Source organism: Anolis sagrei, chromosome 1, assembly GCF_037176765.1.
Source record: "Anolis sagrei isolate rAnoSag1 chromosome 1, rAnoSag1.mat, whole genome shotgun sequence".
NCBI lineage: Eukaryota > Metazoa > Chordata > Lepidosauria > Squamata > Dactyloidae > Anolis > Anolis sagrei.
Window position 1 is genome coordinate 174,099,662 of NC_090021.1, and position 26,085 is coordinate 174,125,746.

At 42.6% G+C, this 26,085-nt stretch overlaps 1 protein-coding gene across 1 annotated transcript in view; it reads right to left on the minus strand.

The window, feature by feature from the left end:
- BARD1 (BRCA1 associated RING domain 1) overlaps positions 1-25,876 on the minus strand; it is a 105,079-nt gene extending 79,203 nt beyond the window's left edge. Inside the window, exons 1-3 of the mRNA XM_060781355.2 lie at positions 25,606-25,876; positions 22,607-22,663; positions 18,418-18,563 (exon numbers count right to left, since the gene is read on the minus strand). Coding sequence (XP_060637338.2) covers positions 18,418-18,563; positions 22,607-22,663; positions 25,606-25,745 — 343 coding nt within the window. The 5' untranslated portion in view covers positions 25,746-25,876. The remainder of the gene's footprint in view (positions 1-18,417; positions 18,564-22,606; positions 22,664-25,605) is intronic.
- Between the last annotated feature and the right edge of the window lie 209 nt (positions 25,877-26,085).

The window sequence follows — 26,085 nt, forward strand, 5'->3', positions numbered from 1 at the left end:
CAGAATTGGACACAATATTCCAGGTGTGGTCTAACCAAACCTTCAATTTTTATTTTATGTGAACAAGATCCAGCTATTTAAATCCAGTTACTTTTTGACTCAACACCCTTGATCCAGTTCAAGTCAGGAGCCCCCGGTGGCGCAGTGGATTAAACCCCTGTGCCGGCAGGACAGAAGACCGACAGGTCGCAGGTTCGAATCCGGGGAGAGGTGGATGAGCTCCCTCTATCAGCTCCAGCTCCTCATGCGGGGACATGAGAGAAGCCTCCCACAAGGATGATAAAAACATCAAATCATCCAGGCGTTCCCTGGGCAACATCCTTGCAGACTGCCAATTCTCTCACACCAGAAGCGACTTGCTCCTGACACGACCAAAAAAAAAAGTTCAAGACAAACACCAATATGGAAGGAGTTGGGACCCAAGAGAAATCTCACAACTCTGTGTACTGCTCCAGGGAGCACCTGCTGTTGCCATTCATATTCTGAGCACCCAAGTGATCCTCCAAACACAAAAATTAAGAAAAAGAACATGAGATATGCTGAAACATTATGCTTAGGAGGATTTTAGATGCTTAACATTCTGGGAGCAGGCATGCAAACCAAAATGTGTAATACTTTTAAAAAACTGTAGCCCTCGAGACTAAATGTAGTTAACATTACTTCTACCTCACTGCATTAAAAATTCAGCTATAATTTTCTTTTTTCTTTTTTTAAAGTATATAATGAGTTTTTAACCCCTTTCCACAATTGATGGAGTAGAATGTATAAATCTCCCAGCAGGGGAAAGATAAAAATCCATATTATCAAAATATAAATGAAAAAATTGCAAAGAAAATTAACAGAGCATAGGGCATCACAACTGAAGTTTTCTTGATTTCCTCTGTGAAATTCAATGTGTTAGACTAAATGCAAATCTCATTCTTTTCCAATTAGTGTATAATTTGAGAGTCTGGAGAGGGAAAATTGCACCAATAAGTTATTGTCCACTCCAAAAATAAAAAGAGCCTTAGGAAATGATGGCCAATTAATTAATCGAGAAAATTCAAATATCCTAATAGTGTGCTGCAGCTTGTCCATTAAAAGACTGCTTCTGCTCAGCTTGCTTAGAGCTACAGAATCAAAAGCACGCACAGTAATGGAAAACCTATCACCAATGTGCAAATCCAAGGTCTAATTTTAGTCTAACAATAGCATCTAGAAAGCTTGATTGCCGACAGATTGAGGAAGAAAACACTCCACAGATGATATTTACTCTTGCCTTCTTCTCTGTTTACACTTTGACAAGATTAATTGCAAAATATTTACCTTGATATAAATATTCACATCCATGAAGCTGAACAGAGGAAAACCGGCTCAGGGAAGAAAAACAAATCCTGTTAGAGAAATGCCAGCTCAGCTTTGTTTTTATTTGCCAGCAGTATGGATATGGTGTTCTTTAGCTTTCCAGAGAATTTAGACAGCGGTCACCAAACCCAAGAGATCTCTCCAATATCTATTGGCTTATGTTTAAGATTTCAAACTCTCATTACGTACCCAGTGACTTAATTCGGGCATGACGCTGAGCTTTGGTTAAAACAAGCTCAAGACCAAACAGAAAAACCTTTAGGTTCTTCTGGGCTATAGAGCCATGTTCTAGAGGCATTTCTCCTGACGTTTCGCCTGCATCTATGGCAAGCATCCTCAGAGGTAGTGAGGTCTGTTGGAATTAGGACAATGGGTTTATATATCTGTGGAATGGCTGGGGTGGGGCAAGGAGCTCTTCCCTGCTGCAGCTAGGTGTGAATGTTTCAACTGATCACCTTCATTAGCATTTGAAGGCCTGCCTGAGCCTGGGAATATCTCTTGCTGGGAGGTGTTAATCTGTGCCTGGTTTCTTCCTCTCTGTTGTTTTGCTGTTGTAATTTTAGAGTTTTTTTAATACTGGTAGCCAGATTTTGTTCATTTACATAGGGACCACCAAACGCAGCGCCCAGACACGCATCAAGGAACATGAAAGGCACTGCAGACTACTTCAACCAGAGAAGTCAGTCATAGCAGAGCACCTGATGAACCAGCCTGGACACAGCATATTATTTGAGAACACAGAAATGCTGGACCACACCAACAACCACCATGTCAGAGTACACAGAGAAGCCATTGAAATCCACAAGCATGTGGACAATTTCAACAGAAAGGAGGAGACCATGAAAATGAACAAAATCTGGCTACCAGTATTAAAAAACTCTAAAATTACAACAGCACAACAGAGAGGAAGCAACCAGGCACAGATTAACACCCCCCAGCAAGAGATTTTCCCAGGCTCAGGCAGGCCTTCAAATGCTAATGAAGGTGATCAGCTGAAACATTCACACCTAACTGCAGCAGGGAAGAGCTCCTTGCCCCACCCCAGCCATTCCACAGATATATAAACCCATTGTCCTAATTCCAACAGACCTCACTACCTCTGAGGATGCTTGCCATAGATGCAGGCGAAACGTCAGGAGAAATGCCTCTAGAACATGGCTCTATAGCCCGAAAAAGCCCACAAGAACCTAGTGATTCCAGCCATGAAAGCCTTCGACAATACAGAAAAACCTTTCTTCACAATCAACTGGCGAGGCTAGAACGAACAAGCAAATAGGAGTAACACCTGAATTTGGTGTCAGGCATAAGTCATGTCTGAAATCAAATTTTGTAGGTATATATTTGCAAATCTGCAAGATATTTGAAAAGCACTCTCACTATTACTACTTGTTTCTCTTCCCTTTCTTCCTTCAGGATACACTTTGAGTTGAAAGAGAAGTAGGGTAATAAATAACTATGACAGCACTTATACAGTTACATTTCATGATGAATTCCAGCATTTTACCATCGCAAGTGGGACCTGTAATAAAATACTTGAGTGTGAAGCGCTCCTCTTCAGGGCTGCAGACTGCCAGCTATGTTTCATTTCCCATGCCTGAGATTTTATGCTTCCTATTCTGCCACACTCTGGATGTACCGAGCCTACTACATTTACAGAAGGGCTATAGAAGAGTCCCCTTAATTTTGTTTTTTACTTACATTTTTAGTGGCTACTCCCTATTGTGTATGGCTAGTGCCCTCTTTTGGCCACATACGAGTCCTCTCTTAGAAGATGTGCTCACAATTAGTATTTTCTAATGAGACCCAATATGCTTTGAGCGCAGGTTTGTATCTTTAATTGGTCATGGAAATTGCTGGGTGAACCCAGGGAAGTCACACTCATTCAACTTCAGAAGACGGTAAAGATAAAACCGCAATGAACAAATCTTGCCAATAAATCCTTATGAAAAACTCAACTCAATAGTTACAATAAGTTAGTATACAGCAACAATATAGTATACTGAAAAGCTTTACTGGGATTATAGAAGTATCCTCACCCCCAAAATGCTATAGTACTGAACATCAGCCTCATAGCTAGAGTTCAACTAGATAACTGAACGTCTCTTGATCAAAATGATCAAGGGTCTGGAGAACAAGCCCTATGAGGAGCGGCTTAAGGAGCTGGGCATGTTTAGCCTGAAGAACAGAAGGCTGAGAGGAGATATGATAGCCATGTATAAATATGTGAGAGGAAGCCACAGGGAGGAGGGAGCAAGCTTTTTTTCTGCTTCCCTGGAGACTAGGAGGCGGAACAATGGCTTCAAACTACAAGAAAGGAGATTCCATCTGAACATGAGGAAGAATTTCCTGACTGTGAGAGCCGTTCAGCATTGGAACTCTCTGCCCCGGAGCGTGGTGGAGGCTCCTTCTTTGGAAGCTTTTAAACAGAGGCTGGATGGCCATCTGTCAGGGGTGATTTGAATGCAATATTCCTGCTTCTTGGCAGGGGGTTGGACTGGATGGCCCATGAGGTCTCTTCCAACTCTTTGATTCTATGATTCTATGAACAAATCTTGCCAATAAATCCTTATGAAAAACTCAACTCAATAGTTGCAATAAGTCAGCACATGGCAACAATATAGTATACTGAAAAGCTTTACTGGCATTATAGAAGTGCCCTCACCCCAAAAAGCTATAGTACTGAACATCAACATCATAGCTAGAGTTCAACTAAATAACTGAACGTCTCTTTTTAGTTGCAAGACAGCTATTTATTTATTTATATATTTACAGTATTTCTGTTCTGCCCTTCTCACGCCACAGGGGACTCAGGATGAATTACAAAGTACATATACATGACAAACATTCAATGCCATAGACACACAACATATATAGACAGACACAGAGGCAATTTAACATTCCAACTTTTTCATGAGGGTATTCTGGCCACCAGGGGAGCTGTTGCTTCACTGTCCATTTGTGACACTGATGAAGTACTTCCACATTCTTTGCAGGCTTGCTGGAGATTTTTATGGAATCGTAAATTAGTTAAATTAGCCTCCCCGCGTTGGCGGTACCTAAATTTCCTACTTGACAGATGCAACTATCTTTTGGGCTGCAAAGGTCGACAGCAAGCTACACAAATTGGTCAGACACTCACTCCGACCTGGGTTGGCTTCGAACTCATTACCTAGGTCAGTAGTGATCTTAATGCAGCTGACTCCCAGCCAGCTGTACCACCGTTGAGGTGCTAGCAGGAATGTATCCGGTTTGGGTACAGCAAAGACAGTGGTTTGTTTCTGCATGAGTGGTATTGGAAAGAGTGCTTGACCAAATCTGCCCTCCCCCCCTCCCCAAACTATGGACAGCTTGTTCCTGTAATTCCCAGATATATGTTCTCTTAGATCAGGGGTCCTCAAACTAAGGCCCGGGGGCCGTATACGGCCCTCCAAGGTCATTTACCTGGCCCTCGCTCAGAGTCAACCTAAGTCTGAAACCACTTGAAAAGCATGCAACAACAATCCTATCTCATGAGCCAAAAGCAGGCCCACACTTCCCATTGAAATACTAATAAGTTTATATTTGTTAAAAATAGGAGCCCTGGTGGCGCAGTGGGTTAAACCTCTATGCTGGCAGGACTGAAGACCGACAGGTCGCAGGTTCAAATCCGGGGAGAGCATGGATGAGCTCCCTCTATCAACTCCAGCTCCTCATGCGGGGACATGAGAGAAGCCTCCCACAAGGATGATAAAACATCAAATCATCTGGGCGTCCCCTAGGCAACATCCTTGCAGACGGACAATTCTCTCACAGCGGAAGCGACTTGCAGTTTCTCAGGTCGCTCCTGACATGACAAAAAAAAATTGTTAAAATTGTTCTTCATTTTAATTATTGCTTTGTTTTTAGGTGTTTTCTTGCACTACAAAAAAGATATGTGCAGTGTGCATTTGGAATTCATTCATTTTTTTCCAAATTATAATCCGGCCCTCCAACAGTTTGAGGGACTGTGACCCGGCCCTCTGTTTAAAAAGTTTGAGGACCCCTGTCTTAGATAAATCAAATAGCAACATTGTATTTGTGATTTTCCACTTCTATGCCGGTCCTGCGCCTCTAATCACAGTGAATGTCTAGAGCAGACTATACCTCCAAAGAGGCAACATTTGAGATGTAGAAAGATGTATAGTTATAACACTGCTCTATGATTTCCCTGTAACAAGCCATTGGAGTGGGGGGAGGGGGAGCAGCAATTACAAAAAGTGGTTGAACGATCATTAATCTGTATCAAAAGAATGTAATGATGCACATTGTGCATCACTAAAATTATTCTCTATTATGGGTTTTCAGAACAGAAGTTGAGAAATCTCTTTGACAAACCAGTCCCTTATTAAAAACCAAAAGGGAAGTGCTTTGATACCATCTGTTCAACATTAGCGCCTTCACCAAAGAATGATTAGTTTGTATGTTAAGCATTCAGCGTTGGGGGAATAAAAATTAGAAGAAATTTCCAGCTATTCAGACACTTGCTTTGAGCCATTATGAAAACCCTTATTGCACACATGTGATGCCGCACCATCCGTAACTGAAAGAGGTCAAAATCATCGCCCCTGCATCGCAACCAACAGAAACAAAATTGGGATGCCTGTAGTGCCTAATTTTCTTTGTCCTCTCCACCTGGACCAGCATCTGCTTAACTGGAAGTAGCCCGCACCTGTACATTTTGTCTAAGAATCAGAAAAATCATCCCAGCACTTCACTACTGTAAGGCTGTGTTATGAAGAATAAGATAGATTGCAAGTAGTTGTCAGAAAAGTTCATGGCAGACAATGGCCTCTCTTTAAAGAACACAGAACCAAGGGTTGGAGGGAGCTAAAATTGTTGAGAAGCTCATTTCACAAAGAGAGGGAAACATTATTGTAAATCAGAGTTCATTTATCTCCAGGATACTACATATTATGTCTCTCAATTCACCAAGTTTTTTCCTAATTACCCACCTTAATTACAATAATTATACACTTTGGAGTAAATGCCGGTAACAAGGTTCACTCAGAAAGGATACTTTCAAAGATGGCAGAATAAAAAGCCTTGCTGAGCATGGAAATGACAAATACAATAATGACAATAATTTGAAAGAGATGTTTACCATCTCTAGGTGACAGAAAAAGAGGGAGAGGACTTGGACATATTGAAGAGAGAAGAGATCATAGAATCATACGTGGGGTTGCCTTTGAAGACAGCTCGGAAGCTCCAACTAGTCCAACGCTCGGCAGCCATGATTTTAACAGGAGCGGAGCGCAGGGAGCATACAACCCCCTGTTGCGCCAACTCCACTGGCTACCGATCTGCTACCAGGCTGAATTCAAAGTGCTGGCGTTGGCCTTTAAAGCCCTAAACGGTTCGGGCCCAAGCTACCTATCCAACTGCATCTCTGCCTATGAACCCACCAGGACTTTGAGATCTTCCGGGGAGGCCCTGCTTTCGATCCCGCCTGCTTCTCAAGCTCGGCTGGCGGGGACGAGAGATAGGGCCTTCTCGGTGGTGGCTCCTCGGCTGTGGAACGCCCTTTCTACGGACATTAGACTAGCACCATCTCTAATGGTATTCCGCAAAAAAGTGAAGACCTGGCTGTTTGAGCAGGCGTTCCAATAATTAGTGCAATGATTGGTTAATGAACACTGGAATGGAACAATGGATGACGAATCTGGAACATGTTTTTGATGACGAGGCGACAGTGAATGAGTATTGTAGTAACTGTTTATTAATTGTGTAATGTGTTAGGTTGTTAACTGTTTCTATACTGTAGCACTGAATTTTTGCTGTTCGGATTTGTTGTGAACCGCTGTGAGTCGCCTTCGGGCTGAGAACAGCGGTATATAAGTAAGGTAAATAAATAAATAAATAAATAAATCATAGAATCCTAGAGTTGGAAGAGACCTCATGGGCCATCCAGTCCAATCTCCTGCCAAGAAGCAGGAATATTGCATTCAAAGCATCCCTGACAGATGGCCATCCAGCCTCTGTTTAAAAACCTCCAAAGAAGGAGCCTCCACCACACTCCAGGGCTGAACAGCTCTCAGTGTCAAACAAGAATTGTTACTCACAGACAAGTGGAGAATGACTTGTTGAGTAAGATGTTACTAACAGCCTTGATCAGCTACCACCTACAATCTGAACCTCACCAACGATGGAATTGAACCAAACTTGACACACTGTTCTTCCATGACCAACAGAAAATACTGGAAGGGTTTGGTGAGCAGTGTCCTTTGGTTTTGGAGTTGTGGTTCGCCTACATCCAGAGATCACTGTAGACTCAAACAATGTGGACTCAAACAATGATGGATCTGGACGAAACTCTACAAGAATGCTCAATATGCCCAGATGTGAACACTGGTGGAGTTTGGGGAAAATAGAATCTTGACATTTGCGAGTTGTAGTTGTTGGGATTTATAGTTCACCTATAATCACAGAGCATTCTGAACCCCACCAACGATAGAATTGGGCCAAACCTCCCACACAGAACCCCCATGTGAGCCACAGCAACGCGTGGCAGGTGACGGCTAGTATAGATAGATAGATAGATAGATAGATAGATAGATAGATAGATAGATATAGATATACACAGAGAGAGAGGGGGGGGAGAGAGAGAATGAGACTGGTGTTACACTTAGAAAATGTACCTGTTCCAACTTACATACAAATTCAACTTAAGAACAAATGTACAGAACCCATCTTCTGCATAACCTGGGGACTGCCTGTAAACTAGATTTGCAAGCTACCATTAAAGGGTGATAAAATTTGCCTTGCAAATTCTCACTTTTCTGGAAGCATTCTAATATTCATTCATTCAAGTGCTGAACCTGGGCTGGCTTTCCCACCAGCTTGAAAGATGGTTATACACACTGCTTCCTATTCTGGTTTCTTGTTATTGGAAGTACAGCCAGAATTGCACGTTTTCTGTAAGTCATTACATTGGCAAGTAAGCCTTCATGTCAGCAAAAACCCAGGCTACAATTTTTGACAAAACGTAGCCTTTTTGGTTAAACCTGCAGCACTTTAGTTCAATACTAGCTCATCAGGGACGACATTTAAATCTGCCCAACTCTGAATTTAATTAAATGTAAATTAAAATAAATCTTCCTGTTCCAATTACTTAATTAATGTATTGTGACTGTCACCTGAAGACAGTTTCCTAACACTTGACTTCTCAGCTTTAATTTTCAAGATGCCATGCAGTCATCTTAAGAAGGTAACATCCAAATTCAAAGAGACAAAGCGACTGAATTCAGATTTTCAACAGAGGCTTCAGATTAGCAGACAGCATTTTTTAATTCATTCTGCCAGAGAAAAACTCATACGTGGGTCAAACATGTCATTCCGATAATGCGAAAAGTGCACAAGCACACAACTGCAAAGGAAAGATATGGATTCAATCTCAGGCTTTGTCATAGATTATACTTCCAAAGACGAATCAATCTTGAAGTAAACAGTTCTGAAAGGTATATCAGATACATTGGCTACTATCCACACACATAATAGGATCTGTAATGATTTTAAAGGAAGAATAAAGAGACTTGCGTCATCTTAAACACTAGCAATTTTAGTTTCACTTGATGTATGGATTCATCTCCTTGCCTCTCCTCATAGACAGTGTGTCCGAAAAATTATCTTTGCAATTTCATCTCTATAGAGAAAGTAAATTATAAAGATCATTCGCACACCCTGTATATTCATGTGAATGTAGAGGAGAGAAAACAGAGAAGGATAAAATGGCAAAGAGGTGTCAAATGTAGCCTCCGACTGCTCAAATGTAATTATGTATGTATTAAATACGTGCAATTGTGATTCAGAATATGAGAAACCATCACTAATAAATGAATTAATATATGTTGTGGGTAGAGATGGGAAAACCTGGGGGGGGGGGTGGAAAAATTGGGGGAAAACAGGATCCCCCCCCCCCATTTTTCCAGGTCTTTCCATCTCTAGGTGTGGGACAAGTCCATCTCTATTCAACAAAAGGAACAGAAGCACTCTGTTATTAATTCTTATTCAATTATTTCTGTTGGAACATTATAACTTTCAGCTCACTACCAAAAGAACAATGCATTATTTTGAGCAGAGCAATACAGCTCTCCTGGTGTTTTTAGAACAACAGACTGGTTTAAGATTGGGAAAAGTGTACGGCAGGGTTGTATACTCTCACCCAACCTATTCAACTTGTATGCAGAACACATCATGCGATGTGCGGGGCTTGATTAATGCAAGGCTCGGGTAAAAATTGCTGGAATAAATATTAACAACCTTAGATATGCAGATGACACCACTTTGATGGCCGAAAGCAAGGAGGAGCTGAGGAGCCTAATAAAAAAAGGAAGTGCAAAAGCTGGGTTACAGCTAAACATAAAAAAAACCAAGATTATGGCAACAAGAATGATTGATAACTGGCAAATAGAGGGAGAAAACATGGAGGCCGTGACAGACTTTGTATTTCTAGGTGCAAAAATTACTGCAGACGCAGACTGCAGCCAGGAAATCAGGAGACGCTTACTTCTTGGAAGGAGAACAATGACCAATCTTGATAAAATACTGAAGAGTAGAGACATCACATTGGCAACGAAGATCCGCATAGTCAAAGCAATGGTATTCCACGTAGTAACCTATGGATGTGAGAGCTGGTCCATAGGGAAGGCTGAGCGAAGGAAGATAGATGCTTTTGAACTGTGGTGTTGGATGAAAGCTCTGAGAGTGCCTTGGACTGCAAGAAGATCCAACCAGTCCATACTTCAGGAAATAAAGCCCGACTGCTCATTGGAGGGAAGGATAGTAGAGGCAAAGATAAAGTATTTTGGCCACATAATGAAAAGACAGGAATGCTTATAGAAGACAATGATGCTGAAGAAAATGGAAGGAAAAAGGAAGAGGGGCCGACCAATGGGCAAGATGGATGGATGGTATCCTTGAAGTGACTGGCTTGCCCTTGAAGGAGCTGGGGGTGGTGACGGCCTACAGGGAGCTCTGCTGTGGGCTGGTTCTTGAGGTAATGAAGAGTCGGAAATGACTGAACGAATGAACAACAAGGAGTTTTTAGATTGCAACTCTTCACTATTGGCTGCCTAGGACTGCTGGATGATGTGTTTAAAAAATCACATGGTTTGCACCTTTTGAGCTGTGAACAAGCCAATTTTCCTGTGCAGAAAGTTCAAAGACACTGTGCTTGTAGGTGATAGCACACCTTGCATTAGAAGAAAGCAGGTGAATGAGCCTGAGATTCGTGATGATGTTACTAGGTCTTCTCAGGCAGCAATAGGATCAAAGATTCTTTACAGCATCAGCCCAGGATAAAATAAAATCTTCCTACATGAGCCTCCACCAGCTCTGGAGATCTCCAGAAAAGCCATGTTTCTCTACCAACTGCCTTCACAGACACAGCGTGTGGGAACGTGGGAGAAGACCTTCTCTGTGCTGCTCCCACACTCTGGAACTCCCTCCCTAGGGAAGCTAGACTGGCTCCTTCATACATTCCTTTTCCAGCACCAGTTACCTTTGGAAACTTTAACAAAAGGGCGTTTTATATGCTGTACTGTTTCAGTGTTTGTTTTCAAGTAACACTGCAAATAGTCTTAATTCTGTGGCTATTTAAGATGGCTTTGATCCTAATTTTACATGTTTTTACCTGGATGTGTTAACATGTTATTAATGCCTTGAGACCTAATCTGGGAGAAAGATGGGATATAAACATGGCTAGCCCTTCATATCCACAGATTCAACCATCCATGGCTAGATTTTTAAATAATCCACAAAGTAAACCTTATCTTTGTGGATTGTGAAAGGCTTTCATGGCCGGAATCACTGGGTTTTTGTAGGTTTTTTCGGACTGTATGGCCATGGTCTAGAGGCATTCTCTCCTGACGTTTCACCTGCATCTATGGCAAGCATCCTCAAAGGTAGTGAGGTCTGTTGGAACTAGGAAAAAGGGTTTATATATCTGTGGAATGACCAGGGTGGGACAAAGGACTCTTGTCTGCTGGAGCTAGGTGATCAGTTGAAACATTCACACCTAGCTCCAGCAGACAAGAGTCCTTTGTCTCACCCTGGTCATTCCACAGATATATAAACACTTTTTCCTAGTTCCAACAGACCTCACTACCTCTGAGGATGCTTGCCATAGATGCAGGTGAAACGTCAGGAGAGAATGCCTCTAGACCATGGCCATACAGCCCGAAAAACCTACAACAACCCACTTACCTTTGTGGGTTTGCTGTGAGTTTTTCAGGCTGTATGACTATGTTCCAGTAGCATTTTCTCATGACATTTTGCCTGCTTCTGTGGCTGGAATTCTTCAGAGATCTGTGACTTTGTGATTTTATATATGGGACACAATTTTACTACACCATTTTATATAATATAACTTAAACATCCATGGATTTTGGGATCCACAAAGGGTCCTGGAACCAAACCCCAGAGGATACCACTCTAAAAGAAGAAAAAGCATTGCCATTTCAGTTTTCTAAAGAAGATATTAATGATTGCAGGATCACACATGAATTAGCAATATGTGATCCTTCAGATGCTATTTGACTACAACTTCTATCTTCCCTTATCACTGAGAAGCCTGGATAGGCAGGGATGGAGTTTGTTGCAAAGAGCACTCGTCTCAATTGTCTCAGTTTATAATATAGGAGATATGATGGAGGACTGCAGTAAATGCAGTGTAAAGTGTAAAGCCATTACTGGATATAATTATGACTCTGTAAGCCTCACCTGTAAAAAATACTACTAGTAGGAGGTATAATTTGATCTGCTAAGGTAAGTGGCCACCATTATTTGATTCTGAAACTATTTCAGAGATGTATTTCGAGGTACCAACTGCTCCCTAAGGATACAATTTCAGTTACCAAAGAACCTGCTCGCCTCACTCAATAGGATAGACTCAGCTCAGCTTCTGGTCACTTCTGGCTGACTGGCACAACCTGGGGATCACAACCAGACACAGTGAAGACATCTGTCCTTGTGCTATGCTACTCTTCTGCTGAGTATGCATGCCCAGTGTGGAACACATCTCACCACACTAAAACAGTGGATGTGGCTCTTAATGAGACATGCCGCATTATCACGGGGTGTCTGCGCCCTACATCACTGGAGAAATTACACTGTTTAGCCAGTATTGCACCACCTGACATCTGCCAGGGTGTAGCAACCAATAGTAAAAGGACCAAGGCAGTGACATCTCCGGCCCATCCTCTGTTTGGGTATCAGCCAGCACACCAACGACTTAAATCAAGAAATAGTTTTCTTAGATCTACAGAGACACTTGCTGGAACACCTCAACAAGCGAGAGTCCAAAAGTGGCAGGCACAAACCCAGAACCTCAATAAATGGCTGATACCAAATGAGAGACTCCCTCCTGGGCACACAGAAAACTAGGCGACTTGGAAGGTGCTGAACAGACTGCGCTCTGGCACCACGAGATGCAGAGCCAACCTTAAGAAATGGGGCTACAAAGTGGAATCCATGACATGCGAGCATGGAGAAGAGCAAACCACAGACCACTTACTGCAATGCAACCTGAGCCCTGCTACATGCACAATGGAGGGCCTTCTTGCAGCAACACCAGAGGCACTCCAAGTGGCCAGATACTGGTCAAAGGACATTTAATAGAATACCAAGTCTGCAAATTTTGTGTTTTGTTTGTTTGTTTGTCTGTTTTTAATGCAATACAACTGTTTTGGTTCGTTCCTGACACAATAAATAAATAGCTCAGAGATTAGATCAGCAGACTATCTTATGAACACATGGCAATGAATGCTTCAATTGCATAACATCAGACCACAGAAATTTGTACAAAAACTGCAGCCTGCTTTCCATAGTAAGCACATAAGTCTCATAAACTCTCCTTCCCAAATTAGTCAGCTCTCATGCAAAGAATCACAACAAAAACCTGGGGATTTATTACTTGAAGGACAGAATATAACATCCTGTAATAAGCAGTAAAAGTGCTGCATAATTGATTGAAAATGCCCAGATGCGTCTTTAAAAGGATGGTTGCACTATAGTGCCCAAGAGAGTGGAAGGCCAAATCAAGGAGAATCGGATCTCATAGAGTTGGAGAAGACCACATAGGCCATCCAGTCCAACACCATTCTGCCATGCAGGAAAAGTACAATCAAAGCACTCCTGAGTGATGGCCACTCAGGCTTTGTTTAAAAGCTTTCAAAGAAGGAGTCTCCACTACACTCCGAGGAAGAGGTCCACTGTTTAACCATTCTTACAGTCAGGAAGTTCTTCCTAATGTTCTGGTGAAATCTCCTTTCCTATAATTTGAATCCATTGCCCCATTGAGTTCTTGTCCCCAGGGCAGCAGAAAACAAGCTTGCTCCCTCTTCCTTGTTGCATCCTTTCACATATTTATGCATGGTAATCATGTATCTTCTCAAGTCTCATCTCGCCCCATCCTGAAGCCGGGAGAAGGCAGGGAGGTGGCAGGCAGCGCGGGTCTGGGCCCGCACCGCCTGCCCCCTCCCCAACCGGGCCTGCCTTCTCCCAGCTTCAGGATGGTCTCTCGCCCCGTCCTGAAGCCAGGAGAAGGCGGGGAGGTGGCAGGCAGCGTGGGTCTGGGCCCGCACCGCCTGCCCCCTCCCCAACCGGGCCTGCCTTCTCCCAGCTTCAGGATGGGGTCTCGCCCCGTCCTGAAGCTGGGAGAAGGCGGGGGAGGTGGTAGGCGGCGCAGCTTTGGGGCCGCGTTGCCTGCCGCTTCTCCACACCCCGCGGGCCGGATAAATGCCCTCGGGGGGCCGGGTCTGGCCAGCGGGCCATAGTTTGGGGACCCCTGATCTAGACACTATACTCCTTTGTATGCAGCTCAAAATCCCATTGGCTTTTTAAGCTGCTGCATCATATCGTTGGCTCATGTTCAGCTTGTTGTCCACAAAGACTTCAAGATCTTTTTCACATGTAATAATAAAACTTTATTTATACCCCGCCACCATCTCCCCAAGGGGACTCGGAGCGGCTTGCATGAGGCCAAGCCCGACAACACATCAATAAAACAAAATACAATAAGCAAAAACATACAATTAATATAACTCACATATAAACAATAATGTGCAAGGACCTATGGCCAGGCAAAATGTAATAATTTAAAATTTTAAAAATAAATGCTGGGCATGAACAGAGGTAGGATGTATCTGGTAGGAGGGTTTTAAAAGAAAAGAAGGGAGAGCAACCCAATGAGAATTTATTTATTTATTTACTATGCTTCAATACCGCCATTCTCAGCCCGAGGACGACTCATGGCGGTTTACAAAATGGCACAATTCGATGCCCACAACAGTACAAAAATAATTTAAACATTAAAAACATTTAACACAGGTAAAAAAAATTCATTACAATTAACATCAGTAACACAATAAAAACCATAAGTAGTTAAAGTGCTTCTGAGGCCATTTTGCTGGGAATTATTTCCTTCATTCAAGGAAGGCACACTGGAACAGCCACGTTTTCAGGCTCCTCCTAAAGACTGCTAATGTGGGGGCTTGCCTAATATCCTTAGAAAGTGAGTTTCAGAGTCGGGGGGCCACCACAGAGAAGGCCCTCTCCCACATTCCCCCAAATCGCACCTGAGAAGGGGGCGGAAGCGAGAGCAGGGCCTCTCCAGATGATCGTAGAGATCGCGTGGATTCTTACACAGAAATGTGGTCATGTAGGTAGGCAGGTCCTAAACCGTTCAGGGCGTTGTAGGTAAGAACCTGCACCTTGAATTGGGACCAGAAAATGAACGACAGCCAATGGAGCTCCTTAAACAGGGGGGTTGACCGCTCCCTGTAATGTACTGTTGTTGAGCCCTTCCTGTATCTTTGCATTTCTTTTTTTCTGCCTAAGTGAAGTATCCTGCACTTCTTGTTGAAATTCACGTTGTTAGTTTTGGCCCAGCTCTCTAATCTGTTAAGGTCATTTTGAATTCTGCTCTTGTCCTCTGGAGTATTAGCTATCCCTCTCAATTTGGTATCATCTACAAACTTGATAAGTATGCCCTCTAAACCTTCATCCAAGTCATTAATAAAGATGCTGAATATTCAAAAGTGCCATATGTTATTTTTTAATCCACTGAAATGATATATAGGAAGAGTGTGAACTTTTGTAGAATCCCCACTTGTGTAAGTGAATAGTACAGCGGACCATATTTTCTCAGGGGTACAGTGAATTCTTTCATTTCTTAACTTGGCCTCGTCATCTCATTTCTGTATTTGTAACCCATTCTGCTTTAATAAACTTTTGAAGCAAATTACAGGAAATTATTCCCCTTTCATCAGCGTGGCTGTTTCATCAGACAGCATGACTTGACTAAGCCCACCCAGTGAGCTTCATGGGCAATGGAAGAAGGATTATCCAATATTAATTTACTCAGTCTAGCAGCAATAGGGAAAAAGGATTTTGGTGATATTACCAAGCAAATTTGACTGTTCTTATTACGGATAACAAACAAACCGCACTTCTCAAGTTTTTCTGATAATACTCAGTTTCTCCATCACAAATCAAACAAAGTAAACAGATCTGTATCTATCACTCTCCACAAAAGTCATGTACAACTAGGAGCGCAGCACAGAAGATGCATGAAGAAACTGGATACACTGAAGAAAGTAAAGTGTTTGTGGCAAGAATGCATCTCTGCCTGTAAGATGATTATGATGTTTATTTATACTCCGCTTTATCTCTCCCAAAAAAGGCTCAAAACACTTTTCTTTTCTTCACAAGATTTTCTCTACAATCTGATTGTAGTCATATTATGACTTATATTATATTTACTTTGCAGACTGCCATGTTTCATTCATGAAAGTGATGTTATAACTTGAAATATCTTGTTGTTGTGGGCCTACAAGTCATTTTTTACTTACCGTATATTCCGGGATATAAGACGACTGGGCGTATAAGACGACCCCCAAGTTTTCCAGTTAAAATATAGAGTTTGGGATATACTCGCTGTATAAGACTACCCCTCTTCCAACAAATAAAAAATTAAAAAGTATCTGATTTGATTTCAGTATGGTAATTTTCCTATTACTGTACCTCCTTCTCTGCTTCTCAGATCTTACACATGCGCACCTGCACCACTTAACTGCAGTCTTCAGGAGTGAGATCTGAGAGGCAGAGGAGGAGGTATAGTAATAGGATATAAGGGCGGGTCAGACAGGTAAAAGAGGTGAGTTTTTGGGGGGGGGCAGAGCCACTCTGTCTCTTTTTTCCATACCCCGGGCTCCCCAGACGCCTGCCGCTTGTTCCACCCTTCACTTACACCTTCCCGATGCAGCACCCCTTCACCTCACCATCAGGACCTCCTTAAGTCCACGAATCCTGATGAATGGATTTCCTTCTACCGTACTTGTACAGCGTCGCCCTTAATGTTTTCATACAGTAGCTGCATACGGCAGGGACGTGGCTCCTGCCATTTTTGAACTCCCCCCACAATATGCAGGAAACACAGATTCTCCAATCCAGATTGGAAGTTTCAGCACCCGCTCTTTAAGACAACTTCCGGCATATAAGACGACTCCCATGCATAAGTCTACTCCCAGGTATTATTATTATTATTATTATTATTATTATTAACTTTATTTGTACCCCGCTAGCATCTCCCAAAGGACTCGATGCGGCTTACAAAGGCCAAGGCCTCAATACAACAATAGCATAACAAATACACAACTTAAAGCAAATCAAAAACAATTAAAGCAATATCAGAACAACAAAAACAGTACAGCAGAACACGATAAAACTAGGGCCGGGCCAAAAGTAATGGGTACAGATTAAAAGTGCTGGGTGTGACGGGTGGTATGTCGGATTTTAGGGTAAGTGCAGTGAGCAGGCAATCTTAAACTCTAATAAAGTGCTTCTGGGACATATTGCTGGAGTTTTCCTATTCTGGAAAGGCACATAGGAACAGCCAGGTCTTCAAGTTCTTCCTAAAGACTGCCAACGTAGGGAACTGTCTGATGTCTTTGGGGAGGGTGTTCCAAAGTCGGGAGGCTACCACAGAGAAGGCCCTGTCTCACGTCCCCACCAAACGCGCCTGCGACGCAGGTGGAATTGCGAGCAGGGCCTCTCCGGATGAACGAAGAGAACGCGTGGGTTCATAAACGGAGATGCGGTCATGCAGGTAGGCTGGTCCCAAACCGTTTAGGGCTTTGTAGGGAAGCACCTGCACCTTGAATTGGGATCGGAAAATCAACGGCAGCCAATGGAGCTCCTTGAACAGGAGGGTTGACCTCTCTCTATAAGGAACACTAGTTAACATCCTGGCCGCCGCCCGTTGGACCAGTTGAAATTTCCAAGCCGTTTTCAAGGGCAGCCCCACGTAGAGCGCATTACAGTAGTCCAATCTAGTGGTGACCAAGGCATGGACCACCCCGACCAGATCAGCCTTTGCGAGGTATGGTCGCAGTTGGCGCATGAGTCTCAATTGTGTAAAAACCCTCCCGGACACAGGTATAAGACTACTCCCACGTATAAGACAACCCCTGACTTTGGAGAAGATTTTCTTAGGTTAAAAAGTAGTCTTATACGCCAGAATATATGATACTGCAACCCTACATCCAGATGTATAATACACCGAGTTATCTATAAACTCTTCTAATGTCAAAATCCAAATGGCTACAACATAGAGAATATGCTTACCTAACTACTGGGTTTGCATGACTACAACAGGGGAATGACCTGTGAAAAGGAGTTCATTTTTTTAACATGTAATGGGGAAAGCAATGCCGGGCACCTTAAAGAAGCACAAGAATGTGGAAAGCGGGTTGTTCTACAGCACTGTGTCAAGCAGCAGTCCAACAGACACCTGCAAAACGTGACATTTTCATCTAAATTCAGCAGAGATCCTGGTGAATTGCAGATATAAATACTGCATTAGCCTTTCCCCTCTATTCCAAAGAAGATCCTCAGTGGATTTGAAAACGGTGAAGAACCTAGTCATTCATATTCTGCTTAAAATTCCCAGGACTGTGTTAGATTGCCTTTCAGATATATCTTTATATCACCCCAGTCTCCAGTTCCCTGTCTTCCTGTCTCTACCACATTACAAACAGTCACAGTATTTATTTCACTTACCTGAAAAGTCAGTGCCCTGTAGATTCTGCAGTTTGCTGTACAGTTTGATGATATTGTCCAGCTGCCTGTTTACCTTCACATCTTGTACCATAGCTGGCATGTGACACACTGGACAAGCCGTGCCAATGCAGTCACCCACACATGTCCTGTAAATGAAATAAAACCACAGGATTTTCACATGGAGGACCATCAGCTTGTGACATGAAGGGGTGAAAAGAGTTTTGTTTTTGTTTTTTTTTGGTCGTGTCAGGAGCAACTTGAGAAACTGCAAGTCGCTTCTGATATGAGAGAATTGGCCGTCTGCAAGAACGTTGCCCAGGGAACGCCCAGATGATTTGATGTGGGAGGCTTCTCTCATGTCCCCGCATGAGGAGCTGGAGCTGATAGAGGGAGCTCATCCGCCTCTCCCCGGATTTGAAGCTGCGACCTGTCGGTCTTCAGTCCTGCCGGCACAGGGGTTTAACCCACTGCACCACCGGGGGCTCCATATTTACACTAATAATCATCATCATCACCATCATCTTTATTTATACCCGGCCACCATCTCCCCAAAGGGGACTTGGGGCGGATAACATGAGGCCAAGCCCAAAGATACAATACAACAAAATAAAATACAGAATGCAGACAACAAAAATCACATGAAAATAAAATACGTACAGTAGCAAAATAAAATAAATAAAACAAATTAACACAATATAAAATCGAACCAAAATGGGCAGGTGAAATGGACAAGTTAAAATGATAAAACCCTGGATGAGGTAGGAAAGAAAATATGTAATTGAGGGAGACCCAAAAAGAATAAACAGTGGGGTAGGCTTTCAGTTTAGGATGGAGGAAAGTGCATCATAGGGGCAACACTATAGATGAAGCAAGCAGAAATTGGATAAATGGTCACATAACACATTGTACATTAAGTGGAAGAATGGCTAGAATCAGTAAACTTGTACTTTTAAAACTTTGCTGTTTAACCCACAAACATTTTACTTTTTTTACTCTGAAAATCCCAGTCATACTCATTTCCTTTTCATTTTCCAATATACAGTTTTCAAGGTCTTTTATTTGATAAATAAAATCAAATATCAAGGCTACTGAATAAGGGCTTTGCATTTGTCACAGGAGAGGGTGTATATCTTTTCACAAAGCAGTAGCACCTCTTAAGTAGTGGAAATTTCTTTCCGTTCTCAAAGAGTGTTAATATGAAAACAGAATTGTTGCCTGAGATGCAATTTCTCTGCCTTCAGAGAACGTTCAACATCTGGAGAGAACTGAGGAAGGGATTGACCAACTTCAGCACTCTCTTCCTGAATCAGCAGATAATTATGCACCTTGCATTTTTTAGCTTGCTGTTAATAGACTGCTTTTGCTTTTCGCAGATATCTTAGGAAAGTGACTGTAGTGCATTTGTCCCCTGGTGGTTACATTAGAAGGCAGTGTTGAATAAGCAGGTGCTCTAACAAGATGAGTTTTCTTGGCCTGGAAAGCAAAGCTCAGTTCTGCTCTTTGCCCTTGTTAATAAGTTTCATGTGGTTAGAAACGATTGACGATGCTTTCGCTGCAGTGCTCTTGACTACTTGTAAGGGAGTTCAGTCAACTGCAGTTACTTTTGAAGAGAAGTCAGTCCAAAATTGCAATGCAGAGTGTACTCAATGTGCTGGAATAAGGGAGGGAAGGATCAGATTATTTTGATGCACAAGGGAGTTGTGTGAGAACAATGCAATGGTTGTAACAGGATCATAAGGATTCTGGCCACCAAGGTCTCTTTCTGGAGGCTGGGATGGAAATGATTTTCTTGGCACTCCTGTTTGGCCACAGGTAAGTTTTGAAAATTTCCTATAGGCATGAGTCATGATACACTTCCTGAATCCTGGCACATTCTGACCCTTGAGTATGTCCTTGGAATGATTGGCTTTAAAATCACTGTAGTACCACCAGGAGTTTGTAATAGAGGTTAAGACCTCATTTAGAGGGACAAAATCTTGCTGAAAATCTAAACTGGTAGCAAGCAAAGCATGTTCTTTTTTTTTGTCAGAGAATACTGGGATATTGATGTGCCAACTGATTACTTCGTGGTCAGCCATATTTACCCATGAGCTTTGAATCCTAAGTTTTTAGAAAAACATAATGGTTTTAAAAATAATAATATTAATAAGGAAGAGTCCGATATCCAGAGATGAATCCCAGACACTTGGACCTAATGAGCATGTGTGCTGTGTTGTTATGTTCATAACATACCGACAGAATAGTCACTACAGGACAGCATTGAGTATTCATATAAAATACAGCTCTCCCTCATCCCATATCATCATCTCTCTTGCATTTCTACCTTCCCAGATCACCGGCAATCCTGAACTTGCATTTCATCAAACATATGACTTCATGAGCAGGTCTGTTGAATGAACACAAGGCAATCCAAACCTCTCATGCTGCCCACATGCCTGGCCACAAATATAAGCGCACAATAGTTTAAGGACACAGTGAAAGTGTTCTCTCACCAATTTAGCAATAAAGCCAAAAAGACAGAGCTGCAGCTGGAGTTACTCTGGAAAGTTTCCACAAAAGGAGTGATGATAAATGTTGCCAGATGTCCCAGAGAATAGGTTTAATCGCTATCTTTTAGTGTAGTCACTCACACACCCCTTTAAACGAATCTCAAAATGCCATGTTCAAGAACACTTCCAAAATCTATATAAATAAAAATGTAATGTCCGTTTGTGGTATTCACAGAACTCAAAAACCACTGGGGGAACTGACACCAAATTTGGACACGATACACCTAACAACCCAATTTATGTCCTTCACTCAAAAAAATTTATTTTGTCATTTGGAAGTGGTAGTTGCTGGGATTTATAGTTCACCTACAATCAAAGATCATTCTGAACTCCACCAATGATGGAATTGAACCAATCTTGGGGCACAGGACTCCCATGGCCAACAGAAAATACTACAAGGGTTTGGTGGGCATTGACCTTGAGTTTGGGAGTTGTAGTTCACCTACATCCAGAGAGCACTTTGGACTCAAACAATGATGGATCTGGACCAAACTTTGCACGAATCCTCAATTTGCCCAAATGTGAATACTGGTGGAGTTTGGAGAAAATAGACCCTGACATTTGGGAGTTGCAGTTTCTGGGATGTATAGTTCACCTACAATCAAAGAGCATGCTGAACCCCACCAATGACAGAATTGGGGCAAACTTCCCACACAGAACCACCATACTTAAGGCCATCCAGTCCAACTCCCTTCACCAGGACAATAAAACATCAACAAAGCCCTCCAGACAAAGAGCCATCCAGCCATAGATAGAGATAGATATATATGATTCACACATGGAGATATAATATCATAGATTTGAGAGAGACCCCTAAAGAAGAACAATTATATGTCGCATGTTCCAGGGTGGGCAAACCAGACAATCTCCACATCAACACTGACAAAGAAACAGCAAGAAATACTGCTTACCCACAAGCATAACGGAATTACATATATTAGAAACCATAACTTTATTTTCCAGATCACCAGACTGGGCCACAGCAACGCGCGGCAGGGGACAGCTAGTCATAGATAAATCAAAGGTTTGATATCAGGGATGGCCAGAAAAGCCAGGGTGACATATGTGAAAAAGAATATATTCAGACAGATGATTGACACATTTTGTTATGAAATGATTTTGCACTGATTTAAAATATGCATACTCTTGTGCAATCTAGATTAGATTTTGATGCAAATACTTGAATTACTTTGTTTAAGCAATATCCTGAGTGGCTAAACAACAACTAATCCATGTAATTTATTAGTCAGCTGCTAACCACTGCAACAATTCATCCTATTGTTGAAACCATTCATTCGTATACCTAGCGATGCTCCGTATTTTACTGCCTTTAAGAAAAGTTGGCTGATGGAAGAGATTATTTCATAGACTGAGATATCATAAACAGGATAACGCGTTTTTCTGTTAACAAAATGCAGAAAGCAGATTACAGAGATTAAAATAAAGCACACAAAGACTGGGGAGATAAACAAATAAAGAAAAATCAGAGAAGCAGAGTGTTTCAAAACAGCCACAGATTAAAAACAGTCAGGAAATGGGCAGAATAAAATCACAGACTAAAAAGCACACTACAACTGGGAGGTGTTTGGGAAAGTATTAGGGTACCAGGATGAGACATTTTCTCAATAGTTATGACTTACAGGCAAAAGACATGTTCACAGCCTCCTATGTTCACAGGCATCTTCAGAATGCCATCACTGTCGAATGAAAAAAAAATAACAGAGATGAATTACAATCATCTGTGGAACACGACCTAGAGAAAACATTGTTTCTTTAATATTTTAAACAAATTCAATGTATTAATATAAATTATAATTCCCCCTCCAATTAAAACAGCCATACTCTGTCCTGCAAGTAAAGAACAGGGATGAATCAATAGCCTACTGTAAGGAATTTACATAATACTGCAGATAAAATCACTCAAACCTTTGATTTTGACCCCTTCTACACTGCTATATTCCAGATTATCAAATAATTAACATTATTTGCTTTGAACTAGATTATATGTATATTGCCATATAATCGAGTACAAAACAGATAATCTGGATTTTATGTGGCAGTGTAGAAGAGGCCTTAGATACTTTGGGTGACTGCCAGATTGAATCTGAATTTTAAACTCATGACCTGTGTTTTAATCTGTCCATTATTATTATTATTATTATTATTATTGACACAAAAGAACAGTATGTCACAGCAAACGAGATCTATATGCTGGATTTCGTATCACAAAATCACAAGTCGAACACTTCCCAAGCGTCTAGGACTGTGTGATGTATTTTCGAATGATAAGCGCAGATCCAAGTAAGGTGGCCTTTTGCAGTTGAGAGATCGTGATTTTGTCGATGTTTATTGTTTCCATTATTATTATTATTATTATTGTTATTATTATTAGAAACACAACAAGATGAGTCCACAGCAAACACTCTACTAGCTGTTGTGCTGGATCACACGTCGGGCATTTCCCAAGTGTCTAGGACTGTGTGATGTAACGGCGAATAATGCATGCAGATCCCAGTAAGGTGGCCTTCTGCAGCTGGCAGATGGTAATCTTGTCAGTGTTGATTGTGTTTAAGTGCAGGCCAAGGCCTTTAGGCACTGCACCCAGTGTGCCGATCACCACTGGGACCACCTTTACTGGCTTGTGACAGAGTCTTTGCAGTTCGATCTGTAAACCTTCGTATTGTGTCAGCTTTTCCAGTTGTTTCTCTTCAATCCTGCTGTCGCCTGGGATGGCAACATCGACAACCCATACTTTGTTTTTTAACACAGTTGTGTGTATTGTGCTCCAAAACTCTGTCTGTCTGAATTCGGAAGTCCAGAGTAACTTAACATGTTCATTCTCTGTAACTTTATCGGACTTGTGATCCCACCAGTTCTTTGTCGCAGGCAGATGGTAACATCAACAATCCATACTTTGTTTTTATCATCATCATCCCAGGATTTGATCCCAGGCTTTTTGTTTACCCCGGATTATCTGGCAGCACGGACTCATACAATCCAGTTTCAAGCAGAAAACCTGGGATCAGATTCTGGGATATAGGGCCAATCTAGAAGGGCCCTTAATCCCAGGATCTGATCTCAAATTTGCTCATCCCAGATTATCTGACAGTGGAGATACATATAAAAAGGTAAAGGTTCTCCAGCTGTGTCCAACTCTGGGGTGCGGTTCTCATCTCCATTTCTAAGTCGAAGAGTCAGCGTTGTCCGTAGACACCTCCAAGGTTATGTGGCCAGCATGACTGCATGGAGCACCGTTACCTTCCTGCCGGACCGGTACCTATTGCTCTACTCACATTTGCATGTTTTTGAACTGCTAGGTTTGCAGAAGCTGGGGCTGACAGTGGAAGCTCATGTTGCTCCCCAGAATGGAACCTTTGACCTTTCGGTCAACAAGTTCAGCAGCTCAGCGCTTTAACCCACTGCGCCACCGGGGGCTCCTGGAGATACATATAATCCAGTTTAGAACAGATAACCTGGGATCAGATCCTGGGATATAGGGCAGTGTAGAAGGGGCATTAGTTTAATAGCTGGCCCCTTCTGGTAAAGGTAAAGGATGTCTCCTGACATTAAGTCCAGTCATGTCTGACTCTGGGGTGTGGTGCTCTTCTCCATTTCTAAGCCAAAGTCAGCGTTGTCTGTAGACACCTCCAAGGTCATGTGGCCAGCATGACTGCATGGAGCGCCGTTACCTTCCCGTCGGAGCAGTACCTATTGATCTACTCACATTTGCAAGTTTTCGAACTGCTAGGTTGGCAGAAGCTGGGGCTGACAGCGGAAGCTCACGCTGCTCCCTGGAATCGAACCTGCGACCTTTTGGTCAACAAGCTCAGCAGCTCTAGGGAGACTCAAAGCAGTTTACACATAACTGACAAAACTTCAGTGCCATACATTGGACACTGACACGCTGCCAAACCATAACCACAATAATAAAACCACAATTAAACATAAATCATAATTAGACAGTACATAAGTAATCATTAAAACAATAAATAATAAAGTCTCGTCAGTCGTATTGTCATCCAGATTTTTTGCTTTGAACTGGATTATATGGCAGTGTAGACTCAGATAATCCAGTTCAAAGCAGATAATGTGGATTATCTGCTTCGATCACCTGGGGCCCCTTCTACACAGCTGAATAAAATCCCATTTTCTGCTCTGAACTGGAATATGTGGCAGTGTGGACTCAGATAACCCAGGTTTCTTCCACACAGCCCTATATCCCAGAATCTCAAGGCAGAAAATCCCACTTTATCTGAGTGTGGACTCAGATAACCCAGTTCAAAGCAGATACTGTGGGATTTTCTGCCTTGATATTCTGTGATATTGGGCTGTGTGGAAACACCCTGGGTTATATAACAATGTAGAAGGACCCCTTGTTTGGTTTGTTTGTTTATCTATTTACAATACTGTATAGCGGAATGGGCAAACCTCAGCCCCCAAGTGGTTTGGACTTCAACTCCCACAATTCCTCACAGCTGGTAAACAGGCTGGGATTTCTGGGAGTTGAAGTCTGTTGGGCCAAAGTTGCTCATGCTGGATAGATAGGAAACATCTATGTTGTTTTGAAAGCAGGCCACACTTTCCCAAACTGAGTTCCCCTTTGAGAAGCCCCGCCCTCCCACATCCATGGGTTTGTTACCATCGGGAGCAGCCCAGGCTCTCGCGGAGCCTTCCCAGAGCGGCCCGGGTTTCCTTCCAGGGCTGCTCCATGCGCGCGACGGAGGGGGAGGAGGAGGAGGGCTGGTTCCCGGAGCGGACCCGGAGCGCCGAGAGACGCATCTTAAGAAGCTCGCGCTCACAGCTCTGGCCACGCGACTCTGATCCCCGCACAGACTGGTTCAAACTTTGCCGCGCGCGCGCCTCTCCAGGACGCAGCTTCTCCAAGGCGGAAGCAGTCACTTGCAAGCAGCTCAAGAGGGCGGGATCGGCCCAGCATTCCCATTTCCCGCTCTGATCTTTTCAAGGAGTCCCTTTCGGAAGACTGCCTCCTTTTAGATTACACTTCTGAGTGGGAGGGGGAAATGACTCACTTTGGGGAAGGACTACAGTTCCCAGAATCCCCACAGCCAGCAAGTGGGACTTTTCCCAATGGGATTTTGGCCTGCATCAAAAGGAGCAT